The sequence below is a fragment of the Humulus lupulus genome, chromosome 8 (assembly GCF_963169125.1).
Source record: "Humulus lupulus chromosome 8, drHumLupu1.1, whole genome shotgun sequence".
In the NCBI taxonomy this organism is placed as follows: Eukaryota; Viridiplantae; Streptophyta; class Magnoliopsida; order Rosales; family Cannabaceae; genus Humulus; species Humulus lupulus.
This window is the reverse complement of record NC_084800.1, coordinates 84,470,531-84,496,370: the sequence shown is the minus strand read 5'-3', so window position 1 is coordinate 84,496,370 and position 25,840 is coordinate 84,470,531. Positions and strand designations below refer to the sequence as shown.

Here is a 25,840-nt window from a genome sequence, read left to right as displayed (position 1 = left end):
GATTGGCTGATTGTAAATATTTTCTTGTAATAGACCTTTAAATTGTATTTTTGGGATCCCAATGTACAAAGTAAACGTTTTAGTGAAACGTTTCATTTTAACCAAAATTTTTAATCTCTAAACTGCTAATCATACTTAGTTACACGATTTTGGCCAAATGACTCGATTAGCGAGTTTAGCACTGTTTACAAGGCACACCGTAACAGTCCCTAGAGTTTAGGGCATTACATTTATAGCCCCTAATTAATTCTGCATGAAAAGACAAAATTGCCCCTAAAAATTTCCCTAAATTCTGATTCGTATGAACTCGAGCGCTGGGGCGCCACGAGATAGTGCTGAGGCGCTATAGATAAATCACAAAACATGCTCTCTGGAAAGCTGATAGCGTTGGAGCGCTGAAATGTAGTGCATAGGCACTACAACCTGCATTAATTTATGCTCTTTGCTACTCGACAGCGCTAGGGTGCTAATTATACAGAATAAAATTGAAACTCATTTCGAACAGCCTGCAGCGTCATAAGTTATCTGGTCCCCCCTATCAACAGCTATCCCTTTGGCACCTCTACCCTATGTAATATATCTGTTTTTCCGCCTGCACCGCATTTGCTATGTGTTCTACGTCTTCTATGTTTAAAAATTGGTTGATTACATCGGGTATGTTTCCCCACCCCGCAGGAGATAGCTAAGCATGGAATGATGGCGTAAGCTATGGCGGAAAGGTCTCCTCCGTTTATTCCTTTGTTGGCATGGCACTGCTCATCTGTGTCAGCTGCCACCATTGTAGTCCGGGCTTGTTTCTCTTTTTGCACGAGTGCATTTCTGATTCCCCTTTCTGGGGACTTGAGAAGTTCCCTGTGTGTTGCTGCCATTTGCGGGTTTTTTGCAATCTCATGGTTCCGGTTCTCGTTTTCGGCCTTTTTTACGATTGATTTTGAACTTCCCTTTCGTAGGCCTTTTCTGGCCAAAAAAGCATTTTTGGGGACGCCCATTTACTGCGGGCAGGTTCTCTCTTAGCTATTCTTCTACTTTACACTATTTCTTCGTGCGTGAGAGTATATTTTGATCATAACTCCTTCGATATAACTCCGATTAAAAAAGATGTGGAAAGCTAAGCGAAATATCTACAACTTCTATTTGTAGAAGTGTTTCAAGAAAGTGAAGAAAGCATGGTCAAAATGCGGCTTGAAGTCTCAAACTTGCGTTATAGAGCATCAAGACATTCCTCACAATGGGCCCACCAAGATACGCTGGAGCCCACCAGCTCATTTACTACGAGAATGTTCATTTATCATGTAATAAATTTTCATTAAGGGATAATAATTGTAATTAGCTCAAATTAGTGAGCTTAATTGCCCCAGCAACCTATAAATAGGGCTAAGACACACATTGTAAAGAATCTCAATTCATATTTTCAGAGTGAGCATATATGCTGTCTGAAACCCCAAGAGAACTTGAGCTTTGCAAATTCTTAATATTTTTATACAAGTGACTCGTGTACTAGGGTTAATTCACAACGTGAATCACGTAAAAATCTTGTGTTCAATCTTCTTTTCTCTAAGATTTAGTTTAATTAGTTTTAGCAAAAAAATTAGTTAACAATAATATTTAAACTTATATTAATATAATTATTAAATATGTAGTATGATATTAAATATTATTATAATTAATAAATATTTATTTTTAATTAGTTTTAAAAGCATCTTCCATTAAAGTTAAAATAAATCCTTAAAACCAATAAAAATGGTTAAATACACCCTTTTATATATAGAGATAAAACCTTCATAAAATGAAAATCAAATACAATTATTTATTTATTTTTTATATACCAAAATTGGTGGAAATGTTATATTCCTAAACTAAATAAGATTTGAGTCTGTTCTCAAAAAAGAAAAGATTAGAGACTTTCTAATAAAAAAAAAAAGACTTCTTTTAAATGTCTTGATGTCTAGTATTAGGATATACGAAAGAGTTACAATAAAATAGCGAGGAAGCTGAAAACGTAAAGAGCCGCCTTTCGCAAAGCATGTTGATTCTCCTCCGCAGACACGGCCCCAAACTTTTTCAGAATACGATTATGAACTCCGGTAACTTGACTCGCCTCCACACATCCGCCGCAGCCTCGCGACTCCGACCGACCACTACTGGCCTCTATGGGTTCGATCACTTGAAAACCCCCAAAGGCTTTCACCGTTTCGTCGATGATGCTATCCAAAGGTGTAAATATACACACTTTGTTTCATTTCATTTACATGAACACTACTATATCTATCCGATATTCGTTTTTTCTTTTGTGAGAAGGTCCGGAGAGCTGGTTACGTACATTGCAACAATGCCTTCTTCAGCGGAAATTATCAGAGCCATGGACGAAATTTCTGACACTGTATGCTTAAATTTTCTCAAAATTCGGTTCTAGATTGTTTTTGTGCGAATTTTATTGTATTTTTTCTGGTTTTCTAGGTTTGCTCCGTTGTTGACTCCGCGGAGCTTTGCAGACACACTCATCCGGACAGGTTTATTTGTTTATTTTTGTATTCAGTTTGCCCTTGAAATTACTAGTTTTTGAATCGCTCACATTGCTATTTGACCAGGGAATTTATTGAGGAAGCAAACAATGCGTGGATGAAAATCAATGAGTATCTACATGTGAGGTGACCGTGTGAACTGCTTTAAGCTTTGACTTGTTCTAGATTCTGCTTTTGTTTTTGTTGTTTATTCAGTGAAAGTATGAACTTGAACAAATTCTTGTTCAGCTGTGGACTGAGTTGAGAATGAACTGACCATGATAAGATAATTTTGCACCGTTGGTAGTGGGCCACACTTGCTTTGCATACAGTGTGATAACCATACTAGTAACAGTGTAAAAAAACAGAGCTGTAATAATTAGTTAATTAGTTTTAACTAATTCTTGGCTGTTAGTTTACTTGTTTTGCAGTTTGTTAAATCTGTTGTAATTGGTTGTTATGCTCTTTTTGAGCTATCTCTTGTAAACTTCAGCAATATAAATAAAGCTCTTCACAGAAGCTAAGCCTAACTTTTGGTAAAGCTTCTGAGTGTTTCTTAAACTTTCTTTAAACTCAATCCTTCAATCCTCTCGGTTCTTGGAACCCTTTTTCTAACTCTCTTACCTCATCTCTCACCATCAAGCTTGATCATCTCAACTTCTTGGCATGGAAATCACAGGTAGTTCCCACTGTAATTGGTCACAGTCTTGATGAATTTCTTTTCTCCACTGATTCTCCTCCGTAGAAGCTTCCCAATAGCACCGTCAATCTTGACTACACGACCTGAAAAAGGAAAGATCATCTTCTTCTATCTTGCCTTCGCTCCTCCATGATTGAAGGTGTTCTTGCATCAATTGCTTCTTTCACCACCTCCTACTCGGTATGGAAAGCCCTAGAACAGAAATTTTCCAGCCAATCCAAAACTCGTCTCCTTCAACTCAAGGCTCAACTTTCTCAAATACAGAAAGGTAACCTTACCATTTTTTATTATGGCTACAAAGTGAAAATTCTTTGTGATAGCTTGGGTGTAGCTGGATGTGCTATGTATGATGAAGATGTGGTTCTGCACCTTCTAAATGGCTTAGGCCCTGAATTTGATCCAGTGGTTTCAGGAATAACTTCAAGAGGTGATTCTCTCTCTCTTGAAGCGATTCAAGCTCATGAAAATCATCTTGAAAGGCATTAGTCGATGGGTGAGCGGGTGAGCTGTCTATGCAAATGTCTACCAATCTCACTCTTGCTCTTTCAAGAAATGGCAACAATGGTGGATATCGGCCCTACAGGAACTATGGTAAAAGTACCCACTCTGATTTTGGTTCAAGATCTTATGGGCGTGGTCTTCCTCGTAGTGGTCCAACTACAAATCGGTTGCTTTGTCAAGTGTGTTTGAAATCTGGTCATTTCGCTACTATATGTCAATACAGAGTTGGCAAGAATTTCATTACCCCAAAAGCTGGAACTACTCAACCTCATATACTTGACTGGACAAGAATGTGAGTATGATCCTCCAGCACATGTCACTAACTCTGTTCAAGATTTTGGCGATGATAATGGCTGGTATGCAGACGCTGGAGCTACCAATCATGTTACTTTTGGAATGGAGAATTTAGATTTTGCTACTTGCTTGCTGTAGGAAGTGGTAAGAAGCTTTCGATTTCTCATATTGGTAATGCCACTTTAACTTCCATTTCTTCTTCTCCATTACAATTGACTTCTATTCTAAAAGTGCCTGAAATTAAAAGGAATTTGGTTAGTGTTTCCCCATTAATGAAGGATAATGATGTTTTTTTGGAATTTTATAAAACTTGTTTTGTTAAGGACAAGCAAATGACGACAGTTTTGCTCAAAGGGAAGACTACAGGAGACTCTACATGCTTGGTGAAGATGGTGTTACTCATCAAGGCATTCCGTTACAATGCAATCTTGCTACAACTTGTACTCCTATTAATTCTTGTTCTGCTCGTAATACTTGCAATACTCAACCTGCTATGACAGTGGATTCTTGTACTAATAATTCTGAATTCAATAAAGACCAGTCTCTTCCTTTTTCAATAGATTCTTCTCTTCAAACTTTTCACACCAGTAAAGTTCAAGATATTAATATTTGGCATTGGAAACTTGGACATCTAGCCCCACGAATTTTGAGCAAAATTTTGTCCAATATACCTCATTCGGGTTCTATTAAAATTCTGGACTTATGTGAAGCTTGTAGGCAAAAGTCATAAGCTTCCATTTCCTTTGTCTCAAACCAGCGCCACTCAACCCCTTCAACTAGTTCATACTGACCTTTGGGGTCCTGTGCATTTATCTTCAAAAGATGGGTTCAAATATTATGTCCACTTTATTGATGATTATAGCAGGTTTACTTGGATCTTTCTTTTAGTGTTGAAATCTCAAACTTTTGAAGTGTTCATCAATTTCAAAGGTCTGGTTGAAAATCAATTTGGTTTTCCCATAAAAGCTGTTCAAGTTGATTAGGGTGGAGAGTATAGACCTTTTGCTAGTTTTCTCTCTGATCAAGGCATTAAATTTCAACACCCATGTCCCCACACTCATGAACAAAATGGTCGAGTTGAAAGGAAGCATCGACCATAGCTGAAACGGGTCTAACTCTTCTTGCTTAGTCAGGATTGGACCTCACTTACTGGTGGCATTCATTTTCAGCAGCTGTATTTACAATAAACAGATTGCCAACACCTATTTTGGATGATTTGTCTCCCTATGAGTGCTTATTTGGCAAACAACCTGATTATAATTTTTTGAAGCCTTTTGGTTGTGCCTGCTTTCCGCACTTAAGGCCTTATCAACACAACAAGCTTAATTTCAGATCTGAAAGGTGTATCTTTATTGGCTACTCAATGCAACACAAAGGGTACTTGTGTGAAAATTAAGCTGGTCGAGTGTACATTACGAAATGTAGTGTTTCATGAAACACAATTTCCTACTCTACAACCTGTATCAACACCTCATGTACGTAATTCACACTCTCTATCTTCTCTATTTGCTATTTTCAATACTACCCCCCTTTTCTCAGTTACTAATACAACATATGTGGTTGTTCCTGAACACAATATTGCTGAGAATGATGCCTCTCCAGCTGTCGTACACAATTCAAGTCAGTCTCAAGAATCTCTTGCTGCACCTATTGATGAATCTGATGTTGTTGAATCAGTAGCTGCCCATATTGCTGCACCAATTGATCCACCTATTACTGACACAGTTGTTGACTGTAGTAATGTACAAGTTGCTACCCCTATGGTTGAATCAACTGATGAACATATTGCTCCTCGTGGTACTCATACTATGGTAACACGTTCTCAACATGGAATCTTTAAGCCAAAAGCCTTCTCTGCCACAATAGTACAAAATGGTACAAATCAATGCAAGAAGAGTATGATGCTCTAATCAAGACAGGTACTTGGACGCTTGTTCCTTATAGTCCGGATATGAATCTTGTTGGTAACAAGTGGGTTTTCGTGTAAAACTAAAACCAGATGGTACACTTGATAAGTATAAGTTAAGATTAGTTGCTAAAGGTTATCTCCAAACACCGGGCATTGATTATGAGGATACCTTTAGTCTAGTGGTTAAGCCAGCCACTGTCCGAATTGTTCTTTCATGTAATTGGGATGTCAAACAATTAGATGTCAACAATGTCTTTTTGAATGGAAATCTTAATGAAACAGTTTTTATGCAGCAACCTCAAGGCTTTGTTGATTCACAAAAGCCTACATATGTGTGCAAACTTAATAAAGCCTTGCATGGCTTGAAGCAAGTTCCAAGAGCTTGGAATGACAAGCAAGCAAGCTCTTTTCCAATGGGGATTTGTTGCTTCGAAGACTGATAGTTCTCTGTTTATTTTTGGCTCTGGCAATTAGTTGATTATTCTATTGGTTTATGTGGATGATATACTTGTCACTGGACCCAACAAAAGTCTTATTGCTCAGCTCATACATGACTTAAAGCAGTCTTTTGCTTTAAAAGACTTAGGTTCAGTTCATTGCTTTCTTTGGGTGGAGATTTATAGAAACTCAGCAGGAATGTACTTATCTCAAAGCAAGTATATTAATGATCTTCTTGTCAAACTACATATGGATGGAGCTAAGTCATGTCCAAGTCCAGCAAGTTCATCTCACAAGTTGTCACTCGTTAAAGGTGTACCTTTTGTTGATGTTTCATTGTATCGTAGTACATTGGGTGCCCTCCAATATCTCACTCTTACAAGATCAGATGTTGCTTTCATTATCAACAAGCTAAGTCAGTTCATTCATCTCCAATAAATATTCATTGGGAGGCTTGCAAAAGATTATTGCGTTACTTAAAGGGTAGTATATTAGATGGTCTTCTACTTAAACCAACAACAACAAGGTGCTTCAAGGGTATTCAGATGCTGATTGGGCCAGCTGCCCGGATGATAAGAGATCAACAGGAGGCTACACTTTCTTTCTTGGTGGTAACTTGATTTCGTGGTCTGCAAAGAAACAAGTGGTAGCTCGCTCCAGCACTTTGAGTGAGTTTCGAGCCTTAGCTAATGCGTTACTTAAAGGGTAGTATATTAGATGGTCTTCTACTTAAACCAACAACAACAAGGTGCTTCAAGGGTATTCAGATGCTGATTGGGCCAGCTGCCCGGATGATAAGAGATCAACAGGAGGCTACACTTTCTTTCTTGGTGGTAACTTGATTTCGTGGTCTGCAAAGAAACAAGTGGTAGCTCGCTCCAGCACTTTGAGTGAGTTTCGAGCCTTAGCTAATGCTTACGATGAAATTAAATGGCTGGTGTCTCTCCTTACTGAGCTGCAAGTCACACATCCTCAATGTCCAATACTTTGGGTTGACAATCAAAGTGCAACTGACTTAGCAGCCAACCATGTGTTTCATGCTCGGTCCAAACACATCGAAATTGATCTCTATTTTGTTAGAGACCAAATCATTGCCAAAGCACTTGCTGTGAGATATGTCCCTTCTCTTGATCAAATGGTAGATGTTCTTACAAAGGCACTTCCCATAGATCCTTTAATCTACCTCAAGTCCAAGCTTAAAGTGGTACAAGCCCCTTTTCGCTTGACAGGGATGATAACCATACTAGTAACAGTGGTAAAAAAACAGAGCTGTAAAAATTAGTTAATTAGTTTTAACTAATTCTTAGCTGTTAGTTTACTTGTTTTGCAGTTTGTTAAACCTGTTGTAATTGGTTGTTATGCTCTTCTTGAGCTATCTCTTGTAAACTTCAGCTATATAAATAAAGTTCTTCACAGAAGCTAAACCTAACTTTTGGTAAAGCTTCTGAGTTTTTTTTAAACTTTCTCTAAATAGACCTTTACCTTGTTTGTTCATTCACAGTGAAGGTTTCTGAGAATCAACTACGATGATAATAAAAATAAGAATTGATTGCACAATTACTTAATTTGAGCCATTTATGTGCTAACGTTGTTGCATTTATTGTTCATGTGATTGATTTGTATTTTTGTCTTTAGTAGTTGTAATCTTGATTTGTTTCTAATAATGATATTTTTCCTTGTGACGTTCAGTATCTCAATACTAATCATACCCTTTATGATGCGGTGAAAAAAGCTGAGCAAGAAAGTCACCTGCTCACTGAGGAAGCTCAAAGAGCAGCGCGCTACCTGCGAATTGACTTTGAGAGGGGTGGAATTCATCTTCCTGCTGGTACCTATTGTTTTGTTTATTCTTATTGCTGTTAAAGCATTGATCTAATCTCAGGAATAATGCCATCTTCTCGTCTCTTTCCAGAGAAACTAGATCGTGTAAATCAACTAAGCATAGAAATTTCTCAGCTCTGCAGAGAGTAAGTTTGATGTTATTGTTAATTCTTACATTTACTCAATGATGTTTCTTTTAATTATTGAACTTTCATAAAAATAAGAGTAATAATTTTCAACAAGAAAAATAAGGGAACCTTCAAGCAAAAGATAAATAAATAAAAAAAGAAACCAAATAATCAATTATGCAAATACACTAAATGAAGAGAATATAATCTACGGACCAAACCAAATAATGAATATAAGTTATATAACTATGTCTCTATTGTTTTTAATGATGGACAGAAACTTGGGTTCTAGTGTTTCACCTAAATTTAATTACTTGAAGTTAGCAATTATAATATTTTTATGTTGGCTTAGACTGGCTCTGTTCTTAACTACAATTATGCATTCTCTATTTCCATGTTTTGCACTCTTTTGTTAAGTTCATTTGGATATACTTCAGGTACAGTGAAAATATCATCATTGACCCAGGTTCTGTGGACATATTTCCATCATCAAGAGTTCCAAAAAATTTGCACCATTTAGTTAAGCCCATTTATCATTCAGCATCAGCAAATTCAAGGGAGTCATTAAATCTTGGAAATACCATGAAAAAAAAAGGCTTCCGAATAGAAACAGATGCACCAACTCTATCTTCAGTTCTGCAATTGACACCTGACGATGAGGTAATATTCATCTTATTGTTAAAATATATTTGGTATTCTATTTATTTGAATCTTGCTGTGTTGGATAGTTACTATTAGTGATACTTAAGCTTTATGCAGTAGTTGCCACTGTAAGGCTTGGAATTAATACTCTTTATTTATCAAGCGGCTTTGAACTATAACATTTTTAGGTAAGGAAAATGGCATATATTCGAGGAAACTCTTCCCCTCAGGCAAATCTTGGTGTTCTTAATAGGCTTATAAGTGCTCGCAATGAACTTGCTCAGGTGAATGATCTTCTCATGCATAGCTTTGTGAATATGTATCCAATTGTGCAATTGAATTCAAGGTCCTAGTAATTATTTTTCTTTTTACTAATTACTAGTAATTATTTGCACATAAATCTTATGTGATGTGATGTACTTCTAACTTGTGGGACAACCAATGTACTGTTTTTGGTAAGTGCAGATATTGGGGTATAGAAGCTATGCTGAATTCTCAATGAAGCCTAACATGGCTTCGTCTCCAGAAGTCGTGATGTCATTTTTGGAAGAGATGAGCAACATGGTCCGACCTAGTGCTGATGAGGTATCATTATTTACATGGTGGTGGTTTTACTTCAAGAAGTTGTATAAATACACACACATGTATATGTATAAATATATACATACATAATCCTTAAAATAATAATTGCAGGAATTTAGAAAAATTAGGGATTTTAAGAGAGGAAAATGTGGTCAAATATCTGAAGATTTAGAGCCATGGGATGAAGCTTACTACACTGCACTAATGAAGTCTTCTGTCTATAACTTGGATTCTTCGGTAAATTCTGCATATATTTTATTGTAAATCTTGCATATATTTTATTTTTGAATGTGTATTACAGCAATGAGAATTTCAAAGATCTTTATTATTGTTCTGACATAAAGCATTTGTGATGCAATTCTTTCATTTTTCTTTTTTGCTTTAGATTTGGATGTATTTTACTTTCTTAACCATCATATGCATCTACTTTTAGCTAAGAATACTGTTTTGCTTATGAAAGTAGGAATGGTTATGATTCTTTATAGTGCAGGTTGTAGCGTCATATTTTCCTTTGCCGCAATGCATTGAGGGTTTGAAAGTGCTGGTGCAGTCATTATTTGGCGCAACATTTTGCAGTGTCCCTCTAGCACCTGGTGAATCGTGGCACCCAGATGTGCTTAAAATGTCACTTCATCATCCTGACGAGGTATTCAAATTGGTGTTGAAAGTTCTGATTTGTTTTTCTTAAGATGGGAAATATTTTTATAGAATTCTGATATCATTAAAGACACACTTATCCTATTTATCAAAAAAAAAAAACACTTATCCTAGGCATGTTTATAAATATACACGAGTTTCCTGCATAAACCATAGAATCTGTATGGAGTCAGCACTTTGAATTCTTTTGATTTATCATTTAAAGTTTGTTGTATCTTTGTTCATAAAAAATGTTAGGATTTGGCAAATCTAAATTTTGTTATGAAGAGTTGTTCGATGATTTTGCTTCGAGTTTGTTGCTAATGAAGAGTTATGGAAGTAGAAATTCCATGGCTTGAAGATTAAGCTAGTGAAAGACTGAAACCTGCCTTTTCTAGCATTGAGTTATTAGTATTAAAAAATTATTTAAAACTAATAATCGTATGTGTTGAGCTTGATGGCAGTTTGCATCCACTATCAAGGACTTGGGTTTCCCTCTAGAATACAAATAGCACAATTTTAGTCTATTTTTACTTGCTCCAGTTATCTCTGTCTTCACAAGAATTCATCAAGCATCCATATGTTTCAGGGTGACTTGGGGTATTTGTATCTTGATTTACACTCAAGGAAGGGAAAGTATCCTGGTTGTGCTCATTTTGCAATTAAAGGTGGTCGTCGTGTTTCTGAGACAGATTACCAACTTCCTGTTAGTATCCACCATACAACTGCTTATGTATTTATCCTAAAAAAAAAATTGTTCCAGATTTTTCGAGTTACTGAATTTATTCTTATAGTTTATTTTGCTTGTGGTGAATCTGGTGATACGACAGGTTGTAGCTCTCATTTGCAACTTTTCAGGTTCTCCTGATCCATTAAATGTGAGACTAAATCATTGGGAACTAGAGACACTTTTTCACGAGTTTGGACATGCACTTCACTCATTGCTTTCAAGAACGGTATGCAATATAGCTAATCACCAAAGCAACTTGTTGATTAACAAATATCAACAAAAATGTAATAAAATTGCTCTATCTTATTCCCCCTACCAAAATGCTTGCTCACTTTTTTTCTTCCTCTGTAGGATTACCAACACTTTTCCGGTACCAGGGTTGCTCTTGATTTAGCAGAAACACCTTCTAACTTATTTGAGTGAGTAGTGTGCTGCAATTATTATTAGTTATTATGTTAAATATTAGTTTAGAATTTATTGAAACCAACTTAGTTAACATGTTTGCAGTATGCATCACATGTACACTGAGTTTATTCTGAAAATTTACTAGTCTAGTTTGCTATTTTATTGAATTTCAATTATTCCCTCAAAAATTTGATTAAAAAAATTCAAATTACTTTGACATGAATTGTATACACACAAAACGTGTCAGGGTTTGTCATTGAAGTGTTTCCCTTTCACTGGCCAAATTGTGCACTATTCATAATTATTCTTTTTTGTATTGTTTTTTTACTTTACCAGTCTATTAGATGATTTGTGGACGTTATGGTATAATCAACCTGATATGTTTCTGGTGACGTGCCTAGGTACTATGCATGGGATTATCGAGTTTTGAGGACGTTTGCTAGACACTATTCAACTGGTGAAGTAATTCCACAGAAGTTGGTTGAATCAATGGAGGGTGCCAGAAAGATGTTTGCTGCAACTGAATTGCAACGACAGGTTCTCCCCCTCCTCCCCATTCAAAGGCATAGTTTAGACTTTTCTTTAGAAAAAAAAGGAGATACTGATCAGTATTTTCTTTGGTTGCTCTGTTTCTCAGATTTTTTATGCCGTAATGGATCAAACACTCTTTGGGGAGCAGCCAAACCCACCAAGAGACCCAAGTTCTATTGTTGCAGACTTGAAAACAAAATATACTAGTTGGAAGCATGTAGAGGGCACACATTGGCAGTCCCGCTTCAACCACCTCCTAAATTATGGTGCAGGTACGCTTTGATTTGATGAAGTACTCTCACAGCTGAGCCCATTTCCTACTAGAATTTGAGAAATACTCTCACTGGTAGTAAGCAACCCCCCACATGTTAGGGTCTTAAAAGTCGTCCACTGTTACTGATGTAAGCAATCCCTAATTTTATATGAAAACTTCTAGTGGCTGTTCAACCAATGTAACTAATAGGCCTAATCATCATTTTCTTTTCTTTCTTACTAGAATTAGGAAGTCATTCTGCTGCTTATGGTAGTTGGCACAAACCTATAACCCCCCTCAATGCGGACATTTTATTTTTGATAATTCACTACAGCTATACATTTTTCTGAAAGTATAAACTACCGTTCGTAGGTTATTATAGCTACTTGTACGCCAAGTGTTTAAGTGCGAGCATATGGCAGAAGGTGTGTAAGGAGGATCCGCTGTCACTAAGCACGGGAGTGGCCTTAAGAAAAAAGTTCTTACAGCATGGGGGAGCTAGAGAGCCAGCTGATATCTTGAATGGGCTGGTTGGAAATGGTGTTCTAAGATATTGTAATGGCGGCATTGTTCCTGATATTTCCAGTCTTTGTGAGGAAATGAAGCTTGATAGAAGGTAGGGTCATGTGTCCTATTTGAAATCCAGATATCAGAAGACCCGTTAGAACAGTTATTCGAGCGATTTAATATTGGAATCTGCAGGGGTTATTTTAAGAAAGAGTACTGGCGAATGAGGTGAAGTTTGAAAGTTTTGCCAAAGAAAGTACTGGGCATTACCATTGGGGAAGTTTGTTGAAGGAAAAGAAAAAGGATTCAAATCTGCTCTCCAAAGCTTTATACTGGATTAGAGATGTTGGCCATTTTACGGTACATTATTGTTTCAAAGCTTTATTCAACTCTATTGCAAACTTTTGTAACAACTTTCATTTATTTTTTTATTGTTATTTTTGCAAACTGAAAATGATGGCGCAATTTGGTATAATTTAATTACAAGTATATTTGTTTAAGTAAAAAAAATTAAAAGAAGTGTAAAGTAGTATGTTTTTAAATATTGTTTTCTTCTAATAATTAACCAATTCCAGTATGCGTGTGCATTTTGTGGCGTAGCCAAAAAAAATCTATTTTGACAGAAGATCCATACAATAAGTGCAAAATTATTATTATAAGATCTATTACTAAAATTTTAACAGAGAATTCCAAATTGACAATACCAACAGTATCGTTAAAATTTATCCAATCATTTTCAAATATAAATCTTTTTGAGAAATTTACATTCAATGCGATTATAATTTTTTTTATTCGTTCTTTTTTTATTTGCATTTTTATGATTTTGGTATATACTATTACAATTTTTGTTAGGGAAATTCTTAAAAATACATGAACATTTAAAAAAAAATGTAAAATATGGTACATTACAAAAGTACGGAATTTTGATGAAAAACACGGAATGAAAAAAGTGTAAATACGGAGTAACAGTGTAATACAACTTTTTTATGTTAATAGCTGTTACAAATTCGTAAATATGTGTTACAGATGCGTAAACCAGTTACATAAAAACATATTGTAAACAACATTTACAAATATATAACCAAGTTTTACAGATTTGTAAACAAGTTTTACATTTTTGTAGACAATATTTATAGAAAAATTCGCTGCTAAATTTTTTTATTTTTGTAACAATAATTTACCTAACTAATTTTATAACTAAAAAAAATAATATTTGTGACAAATATTTTTAAAAAGTAAGTTGTAAATTTAGTTAACATATTTGTAACAAAAATATATAAAACTAAGTTTGTAACTAAAAGAATTTTATAATTAGGATATACAAAAATGTTAAATTGCATTAAACAAGTAACATATATATATATTTTTAAATTGTAACAACTAATAAAGAAATAGATTATATTGATTAAATATATAATATTTTATGTAAGCATAAATATTTATTTAATATTAATAATTATATTTCTTTTAAATATTTATAAGTAAAATAAATTTATTTGTAATTATTATTATTATAAAAGTATCTATGAACTAATTACTAAAGAGAAAAAGACAAAAATAAAAGTATTGATACTTTTTTTTTAATATATAATATGAAAATTACAATATTTGTATTATAGGAATTAATATAATTAAAATAGTTTAAAATATAAGATCAAAATTGTATTGATTTGACAAAAAAATATTAAAGTGATTTGACACAGAAAAAAGCATACGTGTACACATTAGTTGGGAGGAGCACAGTAATTTTATAATTTGCTATATAAAATGATTTTATTTTTAAATTACCGTGTAACATATAATTTTCTGTTTTTTTATTATATGCTGAGTATGTATTGGATATTTATTTGGTATCAAATATATAGAGAGTATATTTGTATAATAATTTAAAAAGAAAACTCAATCGTATAATTCGTATTTGAAAAATACTTTCACTTATAAAAAGTAAAAAATAAAAATAATTGTATGCGAGGGAAATAACTTGTCATTTTACGACATGGTGTTTTCAAATTAACATTGTTTTAAAGTTTATACAAAAAAATATTTGTATTCTTTTCTATATAGAGTAATTAATTAATTATTTTTAAAAAAAGTGATACAATAAAAGGGCATGCCACCAGACTTTAAATTTGACCTAGGGGAATCCTTAATTTAACAAGTAACAAGTTTACATACAAGATAAGATAGTTTCACTTAAAATATATAAGAGATATTCTGCCGTTAATACCTCTTACCACTCTAACATTCATGTCATTTACACCATCTAGAGCATCTCTAATGCAGGGCTACGAGAAATGCAATAGATTATTTGTGGGTTCCTAAATCAAAATGTTGCCAAAAAATTTTGTCAAAAATTGACAACTGTGCCATCTTTTTTTTTTATATAAAAATTTTGGTTACGTGGATGAAAAAGAAAATAAAAATATTAATAATTTAAAAATTTTGGCACCCTTAGAGAGTAACACCGTTGGAGATGCTCTTAGAGTTCATTCAGGTCGGGTTTTATTTTTATTTTTTTGGGTTCTTTAATTTTATTTTATGTCTCCAATTAGAGGTTAAGATATTATTCTCTTAGAGTAATTTATTTTTAGTATATTATTTGTACTTATAATGCCTTAAAAACAAAACATACAATTTTATTTGTACGAAAAATACATATCCTCATTTAATTACAATCTTTTGAGAATATGTATTTTTTAAAAGGATAACTTGAAAAGTACCCAGATTCAGGATTAGTTAACCAAAAATAGCTACTTGTTTACCGAGTTTTTCGGAAACGAATACAAACAAAATAATAAAAAGATAAGAACTGTAGAAGTGCATAAATATAGATAGACAAACAGGTTTTTTACGTGGTTCAGGCATTAACAAGCCCTAGTCCACGAGTCGATGTTATTATACTTGTAGAGAATTACAGTGAAATGGCTGGTATATAAGACCCTCACCAACTCACAATGTTTCTCTCGGGTTCTCTTGAAGAAGATGAAGCTAGAGAGATTTTTGGCAGAGTTCTTGCTCTCCCATTTCTTGACCCTCCCCTTATTCAATGAGGAGGTCTTTATAGCTAGGGTTTTTCTCTGCCCCCATGAGTCTTAATTACACCAGCCATAAATAAGGAATACAATTTCCGTAGTCGCATGGCTACAAGGCTCTACGTGGGTATAATTACATGAAAATATGGGGAATGCCAAAAGGCAGCTGTCTTTTCCAGGCTGTCAACGGAACAGTAGGCGAAAAGGCACTTTTAGGCGTGCTGGGATGCGTGCGGCCTCGACCGGTCAGGCGGGATCTAGTGTCACGTGAATATCATTTCAACTATGCTTCTTCCGTGATTCGACCGCTTGGTCTTCTTCCGTGCGAAGCACGGAACTGTATCCGCGAAGGTAACCTGAAGTGCTTCTCCTGGAAGGACCTTCCCCGAAGGATGTACTTTCGGGAGTCCGGGAGAATTGACGAGCTTCCAGGTCGCGGTTGCTTGAAAGAGTGTGCTAGACACTACGCGGGAGAGGCGAAGCTTTTCTGTTCATCTGCGACCCCTGGTCACCCTTCGTGAAAGATAGTGATAATTATGCTTCCCCGAGGCTATCCATCTAAACGCTATCCGGGAATTTGGATAACACTACTAATAACATTTAGTTGAATATTATCCACTTTTTTAATCACATTCCTCATATTACCCTTAAAACACTACTAGAAGTCCAATGTAAAAATCTCAATCTTTGCTTCTGTATGCTATTTACTTCTCTCTTTAAATAATCTTCTACCAGCTCCACTAGTTCAATATGAAATGAGAGGGATATAATAAATATGTTAATGAAATATTAGATATTAAGGTCAAAATTTAAAATAATGGGTGAAAATGAAAGAGATTCCTTTAAATTGGGTACTACATCTAATTTCTACTTTTTTAAATTAGGATCCAACAGAATTTGTATTGTGTTGGAGATAATGATTTTATTTTCTTTTATTATATACTATAAAGTCATGTTTGGAAAATATAAATAAAGAAATGTTGAATTAATTAATTCAACAATTTAATTAATCCAATCTTAATATGCAAAGTTTTGGAAGAGCTTTTGATGTACTAAAGCCACTTTTAACATATTGTTTCATTAAACTCACCTCGTTAGAGATGAATACTCAAATTCAAATACGCTTGGTTGAATTGACAATCTAAAAAAATCACACGTCAATTTACCTTTAGAATAAGACTTGCTATTTTGTTTAATTTACAAAATACTATTTCGAATGACACCTATGCTTTGAGAAAAGATAAATCATATCGACATCCTACTAAATATCTAAATATATGTATACATTTTCTATAATAATTATAGGTTCTTATTAATTAATATAAGTCTATGCATGCTCCCTATAAATATATATTCAAAATAATATACATAATAGAAAGCATAAAATCATACAATACAGAGATATATAAATACAATAATAGCGTACGAGATGCGTAGCGGAACAATGACTACATTATTTGAATTCTCTAACCTTTTGTCCTTGTTGAATGTTAGGTATTGCAAGGAATTCAAACCGCTTTTAAATAAGACCACAATCTTCCAAGTTTTTCTCTAAAACAACTTAGTGTTTGTGTGGGCAAGTCTCAACACATGAGGAGAGATTTCTTAGAGAGAAAACTTTGAGAAAGTGGACGGCTAGGTATAGAATATTAGTAGTGAATTTTTATCTTGTCAAATTCAGTTTTTTTTAATGCATTCTATAACACTAGTATATATAGACAATTAACTAGGACATAAAATAGGTTTTCGTTACCCATTTTGTTTAATTATTTAATAATTATAATTAATTAAATACTTGTCAAAATCAACCAATTATAATTTTGACCTTTATTTAATTCATTTTATTGATATTAATACTAATTTATCAATATTAACAAAATTATCTTAATTGGCTATAATACTATCATTTTAGACTTTGCAATAAAATCCTCAAAGTTTCTTCTATTTCTTTTCTCACAAAATATCAATAAATAATTTAACATTATTTATTTTCATTGACCTAGTCAACGTAATATTTTTATAATTAATAATTAAATTAATTATTCAAGACTACTAAGTTCATTTTGATAAGAGATGACATAGGGACCATAGATCCATGAACTCGAAGTCCAATAAGTTACCGTAAGTTTATTTATAACAAATAATCTCACTACCTTATTAATTCCCCATGACTCCACTATAGATTCAAAATTGCACTCTTGAATTCATAGAACGTTTTACATCAAATGTAAATATGTTATCCATTGTTATAACCATAACCGTCATTCAATCCTCTATAAATGATCTATTAATGAGACAGTTGCAAATTATCGTTTTACTCCTTATTGGTATTTTATCCTTTAACTTCCACTAATTTCCTTGTAAATGATATTTCCGTAAATTTAATTACAGAAAGTAGTACTTAATTATTTAACACATGAACCAAGCTATAAGGAAATCGTCATTTCACTTCTTAAACAGAAACTGTAGATTTCATATTTATGATACACTCCCACTCAATTATACTACCAAATCTCCAATATGTAAGTATGAGCTAGTCCGTAGGGTAAACTAGTAACAAACAAATAAAAAAACTTAAATAATATAATTAGCAGAATATTAATCACTAAGAATTAAGATTGAATTGACATATGGTCAATGTTGTGATATGATTAGATTAGATAATAACGATAGTTACTTATCTTGTCAATAATCAATATCGGTCCAGTTCAATGTAACAAAATACATCTAATTTTATCTACTTGGTCAATAACCTAGATATGACATCACATCAAATGTGTAAGTAAATCTTTTAGTAGATTGACCAATAAGGAAAAATCTAGTATACTGATTTAATCTTAGAACAAAATGCTTTTGAACATATAATTACAATTATAATTCACTGTGACCGAGTCCCTATAATTGTAAATATACATATATTCAAGATTTCATAAACGTTTGTATTAATAATAATTAATCATATAAAAAAACGGGTAACGATACAATTTAATTGAACAAAATGATTTCTACTCCTTTATTGATAATGAATAAATTACATAAAAAATGTGGTACCCAACAATAATACCTATTGTTCCTTTGTACATAGAATCTCAGCTATAATGCTATACTGCCAGTGCCAACTGGAATTTTACTTTCTCGAGTCGCTATCCATTCACATAAGATAGAATTCACCTCCTCAGGCAGCTCGTCTTGGGGACAATGGCCTACAATTACAGAAGCATGAAGCTCATCAGATTATATTTACGAGAACATAAAATTAGAATAGAAAAAATAAATGAACTTGCAAGCATTTTTCCCACCTGCATTTAATTCCTTGATTACGACCCGGTAGCAATGCTCTCTAAGCATAGCCAATTTCGATTTGGAGTCAGATATTGGATCTTTCATTCCCTGGTAATAAGAAATCGATTAGAGTAAAATTATGATAGTTATTTAACTGGAAAAATCAAATATCAAAAGCCTGTTTAGATGATATACCTGTATAATTAAAACCCTTTCCTCAAAATCTTTCAAGAGAAAATTAAGAGGAAGTGAGAGATTAAAGCTGAAAATACTTTCCAAGACCACGAGTACTCCAGGATCATACGACTGTTGTTTAGGTTAAGGTGATACTAGAGATCATTTTACAGGCCCCAAGAGTCATTCGAGAAGAGATAGCTATTTTGGTCAAAACTTACAGAAGTCAAGATAAAGGATACTGCTCTCAACATTTCGTCAATAAGCACATCGTCAACTCTATCTGTTTTCTGAAAAAGTAAAACAGATTAATAAGACTTGGAAGTAGCAGATGGAAGACGGGAAAGCAATGTCGTTATTACTTACAATTGGGTAGCAATTCTTCACTATGCCTTTTAATCTTGACCTTAAGTAGAAGACAAGGAGTCGAGCACCCAGCCAAGCAGGCCCTGAAGTTTGTCTATCCTGAAACAGCTTTCACTTATCAGCAGATGCACCAGATACCATATTAAAGATGAAGAGTGTTTCTTAGACTCACTTTAGTAAATGGCACAAAGGAATATCCTGGAACGACATTGCCAGCACTGTTAACAAGGACAACCGATTTGGCCAAAGTGGGCCACAACCATGCAAGAATAGCAACAAAATAACCTGCGGGCAAGAAAATGGTAACATTTAGAAAGCTGAAATCAACCAGCGAAGCAAGTTCCTATGGGCATGACACATTCAAGGAAGAGAAGAGGGGAAGTGATAAAGGATGGTGTATTCAAGTAACAAATATAGGTTAATATAAGAGCATACCGCCAATTGAATTCCCGACGAGATGAGCTGGTTGGCCCACAACGTCAACAACAAAATCTCTTAGCAACTCTGCCCACATGAGCTCAGTGTAAACAACATTAGGCTTTTCCGATTTTCCAAATCCTAACAATGTGATGGCCCAAACTCGATTCCCCTTTTCAGCTAAGTCATAAATGTTATCACGGTAATGCTCCAAAAAGGCACCAAAACCATGAACAAGAAGAATAGCAGGACCCTCATGACCCACAACTGTATACTGACAAAACAAAATCTCTCAATTTAAGGTTGAATTACTTTAAGCTACAACCTAATTTTGGTAAATTAGATTATGGGTAATGTGTAAATATAACTCTGAGGGAGGGCTGTAAAAGATACATTATACTAAAAGCATTTTCAAACAGCTTACCTGGATCAGATGGCCCTTCCAACTCCAAACCCGAATGTGATAATTTCTATAATCACTTATTTGACTTCTAATAGACATGAGCCAGTACCACTGCCACCAAAAAAAAGTTCATATAATTTAATCCGTGCTTAAACATCCATAGAATCACCATGAAGATAGTTTACCAACAAACTACCATAATCAAACATGACTAAGGTTTCTCCATTAATGCCATCTTTAGATGTAAAAATTATCACCTCCATTGAGCAAACAGCATCAATTGCTGCAGCAGCAGAGACTGTTGAATATCCAAAGGGAGAGAGAAATCCAGCATTTCGTTCTTTCTCATACTTGATAGCTTCATAATGCACTCTCCTTCTAGATATAATGCCAAGGGAAAGAGCAGGTCCAAAGAGCTTAATGAAAGAAGCTCCTTCTCGAGATTCAGCATTGCGCATCCTTTCATGAACCCTGCAAGAGATTGGCCAGAAAAGTTATCAGTCTCAAATCCAAATTAGAAAAGAGAGAATTTTTATGCCATTTCAAAATAAAATCATGTTTAATGTGTAGCTTATGAAATGGTGGAACATAACAATTCATACAAGCAATTAATAAAATGTAAGCCAAATCTTGCTTCTCTCCCTTAGCGCAAGCAGTAGGTTCCACTACTACTATATTAGAAAGAATCTTTACTTTATTTTTAAATGAAAATAGTGTGAATATTCTAGTCAGAGTTTCTTAAAATTGCTCTCAGCACGATAAGACCATTTGCAAATATTGCTACACAGCCTTGACTTGATGCTGAACCTGAAAGACGTACAATGAGAAAAAGATCATCACTTACTCCTGCCAATCATCTCGAGCCGTTCCCTCCAGATATCTCAAGTAAGCAGCCAATGCATTTACTACAGCGTTCGTTCCACCCCCAACGGTACTTCCTCCTTGGGTGACAAAAACAGAATTAACTACTCTTTTCTGCTGAAATCTCTGGGCATTTTTAAATCTGGAACTAATTCGGTTGCTTTCACCAGCTTTCAACGCTTCCTTCATCATTATAGTCTCAGCTGATTTATCCTTGATTGAAGTCCAACTCTTTCTTAATTTACATGGATTTTCATCCATAAACTCCACCAACTCAGTTAAGGTGGGAACAGAACCTAATCCATAGCAAATTCATCACTCTCTACAATGCACACTTTTTTGTGCAGTCTAAAAATACAGAAAATTCAACTTGAAGTATAAGCATGAATAGAATGGTCCACTAAACTTACCCCAATCTAACTCCATGTTTGTGCGATATAGTTCTGGTTGTGGAAGTGGAGAAGAGACCGGGAGTTTACTTTTGATGAAATCATCGTATGAAGCTGGAAGACCCATCAAGCTCTACACACCACAACAAGGAAAACCAGTCACTCAATCGAAATAAGAGAGCGAGAGAGAGAACGAACAAAGCAATAGACTATAATCATGATCACCTACCTCTATATCGTAAAAGGGAGTTCGCCAAAGAACAAACTTTGGGCTCTCTTCTGGAGAAGGCAATGTCTGCAAGGTCTCCTTGGCAATGGTCATCAGCTTCCTGAGGTCGTGTTCAACCTCCTCCTCGGCATATATATGGGTGGCATTTACCTGTTTCAATCCTCAGCCAATAAAACTCAACAACAAAAAAGTCTGAGTGTATGCAAATTCAACAATGAAATAGTAACCTCTTTCACAAGTTTCCGCAACACACTTTCAGCACTCCCCAACCTAATCACTAGATTAGAACCTTTACTTCTCAACGAATTTCTCAAATCCTCCAAAGCCAAAAGAACCATTTCTAACATTTCATCAGAGAATCCTACCCAAAAAAAAATAAAAATAAAACAATTGTGCTCAAAATCAATCATTTGACGAAACGAAGAAACACGAAGAAATATTCAAACAAAACTAAATCTTAGGGAGAGGGAGTACGGGAAAGAATGCGGCGGTCAAAGACGTAGAGAGGGACTAAGGCGCGGTGGTCGGAGGCGGCGACGAGGGCCGGGTGATCGTCGATTCGAAGGTCGTGCTTGAACCAGAGGACAGCAACACCTCTCCTCTCTCCCTGAATCTGGCTCCGGGATTGAGCTCGGAGTAGAAAGGGAGATTGGGAAAAGCGAAGAGTGTTTGGGAGGAAGGAAAGTGCGGGGAAATGCGGGGAAGTAAGTGTAAAGAGCTTCGCCATGATGGGAAGGGAGAAGAGAGTTGTAAAAGACTGAAGAGTTCCATTAATAGCAACAGGGGCAACTTTATTTTCTTTCTATTTATATGAAGAAAAAAAGGTGTAGAAGTGTGGCCATTGTTGCAGCTTTGGAGCTGAGAATCTTTAGTTCTTTTTTTGTGGCGGAGAAGAATCTGGAATTAAGCCGCTCTGGGTCGGAGATTCTTGGGTGTCCGAGATTCTTGTCTTTTGCCTCTAATTATGACTTTTTACTTCTCAGGACCTTTAGATTTTGTTATTATCATATTGTACCCACAAGTTCCTCTATATTTTTCTAAATTCCTTAGTAAAATAACAATTTTACGACTCCAACCCTTTTCAATCCTTGGAAGGAAGACTTAAGTTGATATTTTTTAATTTATGCTAGATACAAACAACATGCAATATGTTTAGTTTTATTTGTATAATTTATTAATTATTTTTATTAAATTTATATTAATGTCATATAAATTTTGAAATAAATATCTTATTTTAATTAAATAATTTATTTTATTTTTGTTTAAGTTTATGTTTGTTCTAGTTTTTGAATTTGGGAGTGATAACAAGATATTATATATTATATGTTTAATGTAATATTAAATATTATAAGTGAATTTTAAATTTAAGTTTATTGCAAGGTTTTTAAAAAAAAAAAGAATTTGTTGCTAATTCACAATAGATTATATTATATGTTTAATATGATATTATTTTAATAAGTGAATTTAAGTTTAATTAAATTTTATTTAAGTTATAAAACGTTTAATTTTGTTATTTTTAAATAATTATCATTGTAAAATATCTCAAAAATATCATTTTTTTAATTTGTTTAATTATTTATAATTTTAAAATAATTATCATTGTAAAATATCTAAAAAATATTCTATTTAATTTTTTTTAATTATTTATTATTTTTAAATAATTATCATTGTAAAATATCTCAAAATTTTCCTATTTTAATTTTTTAATTATTTATTTTATTTTAAGTGTTTACAAACTACCGTTAAATATAAGAATATTCTGTTAAATATAAGAATATTCCATTAAAGTTAACATTAAAAAAATAAAAAAACCGTTAAAACTAAGAATTTCCGTTATTTACACACTTATTACATAGAAGATTTAAATTAAGGATTATATCAATTTCACCTTTTATGTTTTTATTAAATTTTAATTTAAACTTTCTATTTTATTTTTTTAATATTAATTTTCGTATTTTAGATCAAATAATTTTAAATATGAACAAAATATTCTTATTTTTATAAAATTAATTAATTAAGAAAAAAAATAAAAAAACTAAAAATCTAATTACATATTTATAGCTATTAAAAATATATTTTAATTAATTAAAAACTAAACTAAAATCTAAATCAAACTGTTGTCTGTATTTTCACCAAGTGACACGTGACACACATTAAAGAGTAGTTATATTTCACGGAAGATTATTAAGTCCCCAAGAGCTTGCTTTGAGCTTCACTGGAGGTAAGCCTTGCCTTCAATCACAATTCACCACCACCGAAGAAGTGTGTCCTCATGGGAATTGTAGCATCCTAAAACTCCTAATAAGATTAGGTACTTTGATTAGCGTGTTGGGAGAGCACATGGGGTAATGCTATGAATTATATTATTATATAATTAAGTATGCATAATTATGTGTATTAAATGTGTTTAAAGACTCGATTTTGTTAAAAATGGTTATTTTTTATAATTTTGACACATTGAGGGTATATTTATAATTATTATGTGTTACGTGCATTGATAACACATTATTATGTGGATATATGTGATTTTCGCCATGAGTGGATATTTTCGAGCAGTTTTAACGAAAAAGTCACAAGGATGATAAATACCCACCTTGGGATGAGCCTAGGGGTATTTTGGGAATTTTCATATCCGGGGAAATGTTAGTGAGATAAAAGTAAGTAGTGGAATAGTTGTGCCTGATTGGTTTAGTTGATAGATTGGGGATTTGTCGTGTGATTGGAGTTTTAAGTGAAATGACCAAAATGCACTTGAGTTAGTGAAGAGGCTAAGTAAAGGTAGGGGCAAAATGGTCTTTTGACCCTAAGATTAGAGAAAAAATTTCTAAGTGTTGGTGACCTTATGCATTTCATGTTATTCTCTCTCTCTCTCTCCACTTCTTCCTCTTCAACTTACCAAAACACATACAACTAACAATGCTAGAGGCCAAGTTTTTTAATTTTGAGGAATTTAGAAAAGATTGAGCATCAAGGGAAGGATTAGAAGCAACTAAGGGCCATAAGCAACCTAGAATTTTTTAAAATTCAGCAAGGTATGAGCTTATTTGCTCTTGTGTTCAAGCTCTTCATTGTGTTCTTGGTCATTTGGGGGTTTTGGTTTATTTTCGAGAATTGAGGGTTGTAGATTGTTTGGGGGGATGTGTTGATGTTAGAATCATGTTTATGAATGGATTTCAGGTGTGAATTTAAATTGAAAAACCAGAGATTTGTTTAAATTTCAGAATTGGGAAAAATTGGGGGATTTCGACCTAAATGATAGGATTTGATATGGGAACTGTAATGGGATGTTTGGTTGTGGTATTTGGATGCTATATGAAGTATATGTTTGTGTTTGGAGTGCAAATTCTGGGCTGGTTGCAGGTTTGGGGCGATTTAAGGTCAGATTGAGTTTGGAAAAAATGCAGAAAACTTCTCTTTGACTTGAGCCGGTCGACCGGCTTAGGGCACCCGGTTGACTGACCTGCGGTTTAGGTCGGCTAGGGTTTTTGGCCACCTAGTCGAACACTGGTGCTGATAGCGTTGTTTTGGGGTCGTTTTCAATGGATTTTGATGGGTAACCTTGATGGGTCATTAGCTAAGGTCCCTAGGGCATTATTGGACATGTTTAAAGAATATTTGGGGGCCTAATGAGGTCTATAGAAATTATGGTAGGTTATGGTTTAAGAAAAACTGACCCTACATTATATTATTGTGACTAAGGTTTTTGAGAGGCTCGGGAGAGGATCGCACTCGAGGTCGTCTTGATTCTCGCGCAAGACTTGAGGTAAGAAAACTAGTATATGCACATAGAGCAGGGTGTTTGCCCAGTTATGTTGGGATGCAGTAATAATTGTATATCTGAATTTGTTAGGGCTGAATTCCCTTTCATGCATAAGGTTGTTTGCTATGCTTATTTGTGTGTGAATTGTCTGTGGATGACCGACATGGTCTATACTCGGCAATCGTGCAGAAAGTGGGTCATGATGGCAGGGCCACTATGAGTGTGTTGTACCCATTCCCCCGACATAGATAGTAAGCTTAGTGTCGGGAGACGCGCCTCACCCGGTTGGGCCGCTTGGAAAGGCTGCTTGGCACGATCGTGTAAATAATTTATGTGTTTGAATTGAACA

General features: G+C 34.2%; 2 protein-coding genes across 4 annotated transcripts; one reads left to right on the top strand and one right to left on the bottom strand.

The window, feature by feature from the left end:
• The first annotated feature begins 1,956 nt into the window (after window positions 1-1,956).
• LOC133797993 (mitochondrial intermediate peptidase, mitochondrial) lies at window positions 1,957-13,032 on the top strand. Of its 2 annotated transcripts, none has more exons than XR_009875753.1 (17): window positions 1,957-2,214; window positions 2,299-2,380; window positions 2,458-2,510; window positions 2,589-2,643; window positions 8,033-8,171; window positions 8,256-8,310; window positions 8,730-8,952; window positions 9,123-9,218; window positions 9,400-9,519; window positions 9,628-9,753; window positions 10,007-10,162; window positions 10,742-10,858; window positions 10,983-11,108; window positions 11,234-11,301; window positions 11,689-11,824; window positions 11,925-12,219; window positions 12,315-12,533. XR_009875753.1 is itself a non-coding variant. In XM_062236149.1 (17 exons), the coding sequence occupies exons 1-17, from the start codon at window positions 2,024-2,026 to the stop codon at window positions 12,689-12,691; spliced, it is 2,157 nt and encodes a 718-aa protein (XP_062092133.1). In that variant the 5' UTR covers window positions 1,958-2,023; the 3' UTR covers window positions 12,692-13,032. The 2 variants fall into 2 exon arrangements, 1 of the variants encoding a protein (XP_062092133.1); XM_062236149.1 differs by having other exon boundaries at window positions 1,958-2,214; window positions 11,925-12,090; window positions 12,444-13,032.
• Window positions 13,033-18,594: 5,562 nt separating this feature from the next.
• LOC133797992 (cryptochrome DASH, chloroplastic/mitochondrial) lies at window positions 18,595-22,638 on the bottom strand. 2 transcript variants are annotated; one of them, XM_062236147.1, is made up of 14 exons: window positions 22,206-22,634; window positions 21,959-22,092; window positions 21,732-21,881; window positions 21,524-21,635; window positions 21,097-21,409; window positions 20,510-20,723; window positions 20,274-20,363; window positions 19,868-20,123; window positions 19,605-19,717; window positions 19,433-19,531; window positions 19,309-19,356; window positions 19,088-19,198; window positions 18,910-19,000; window positions 18,595-18,813 (listed from the first exon to the last, which is right to left on the bottom strand). In XM_062236147.1, the coding sequence occupies exons 1-14, from the start codon at window positions 22,456-22,458 to the stop codon at window positions 18,704-18,706; spliced, it is 2,094 nt and encodes a 697-aa protein (XP_062092131.1). In that variant the 5' UTR covers window positions 22,459-22,634; the 3' UTR covers window positions 18,595-18,703. The 2 variants fall into 2 exon arrangements, with proteins under 2 accessions (XP_062092131.1, XP_062092132.1); XM_062236148.1 differs by lacking the exons at window positions 18,595-18,813; window positions 18,910-19,000 and having other exon boundaries at window positions 19,087-19,198; window positions 19,433-19,526; window positions 22,206-22,638.
• Between the last annotated feature and the right edge of the window lie 3,202 nt (window positions 22,639-25,840).

What these genes read in the sequence shown, in the direction of transcription:
- LOC133797992 (XM_062236147.1), bottom strand. Translation starts at nt 22,458, where the DNA reads ATGGCGAAGCTCTTTACACTTACTTCCCCGCATTTCCCCGCACTTTCC. An exon ending in TGCGGAAACTTGTGAAAGAG is followed by an intron (nt 21,882 to 21,958) that starts GTTACTATTTCA and finishes GGATTGAAACAG; the next exon opens with GTAAATGCCACCCATATATA. An exon ending in AATCAAGGAATTAAATGCAG is followed by an intron (nt 18,814 to 18,909) that starts GTGGGAAAAATG and finishes CTGTAATTGTAG; the next exon opens with GCCATTGTCCCCAAGACGAG.
- LOC133797993 (XM_062236149.1), top strand. Translation starts at nt 2,024, where the DNA reads ATGTTGATTCTCCTCCGCAGACACGGCCCCAAACTTTTTCAGAATACG. An exon ending in TGGACGAAATTTCTGACACT is followed by an intron (nt 2,381 to 2,457) that starts GTATGCTTAAAT and finishes CTGGTTTTCTAG; the next exon opens with GTTTGCTCCGTTGTTGACTC. An exon ending in AGACAGATTACCAACTTCCT is followed by an intron (nt 10,859 to 10,982) that starts GTTAGTATCCAC and finishes GTGATACGACAG; the next exon opens with GTTGTAGCTCTCATTTGCAA.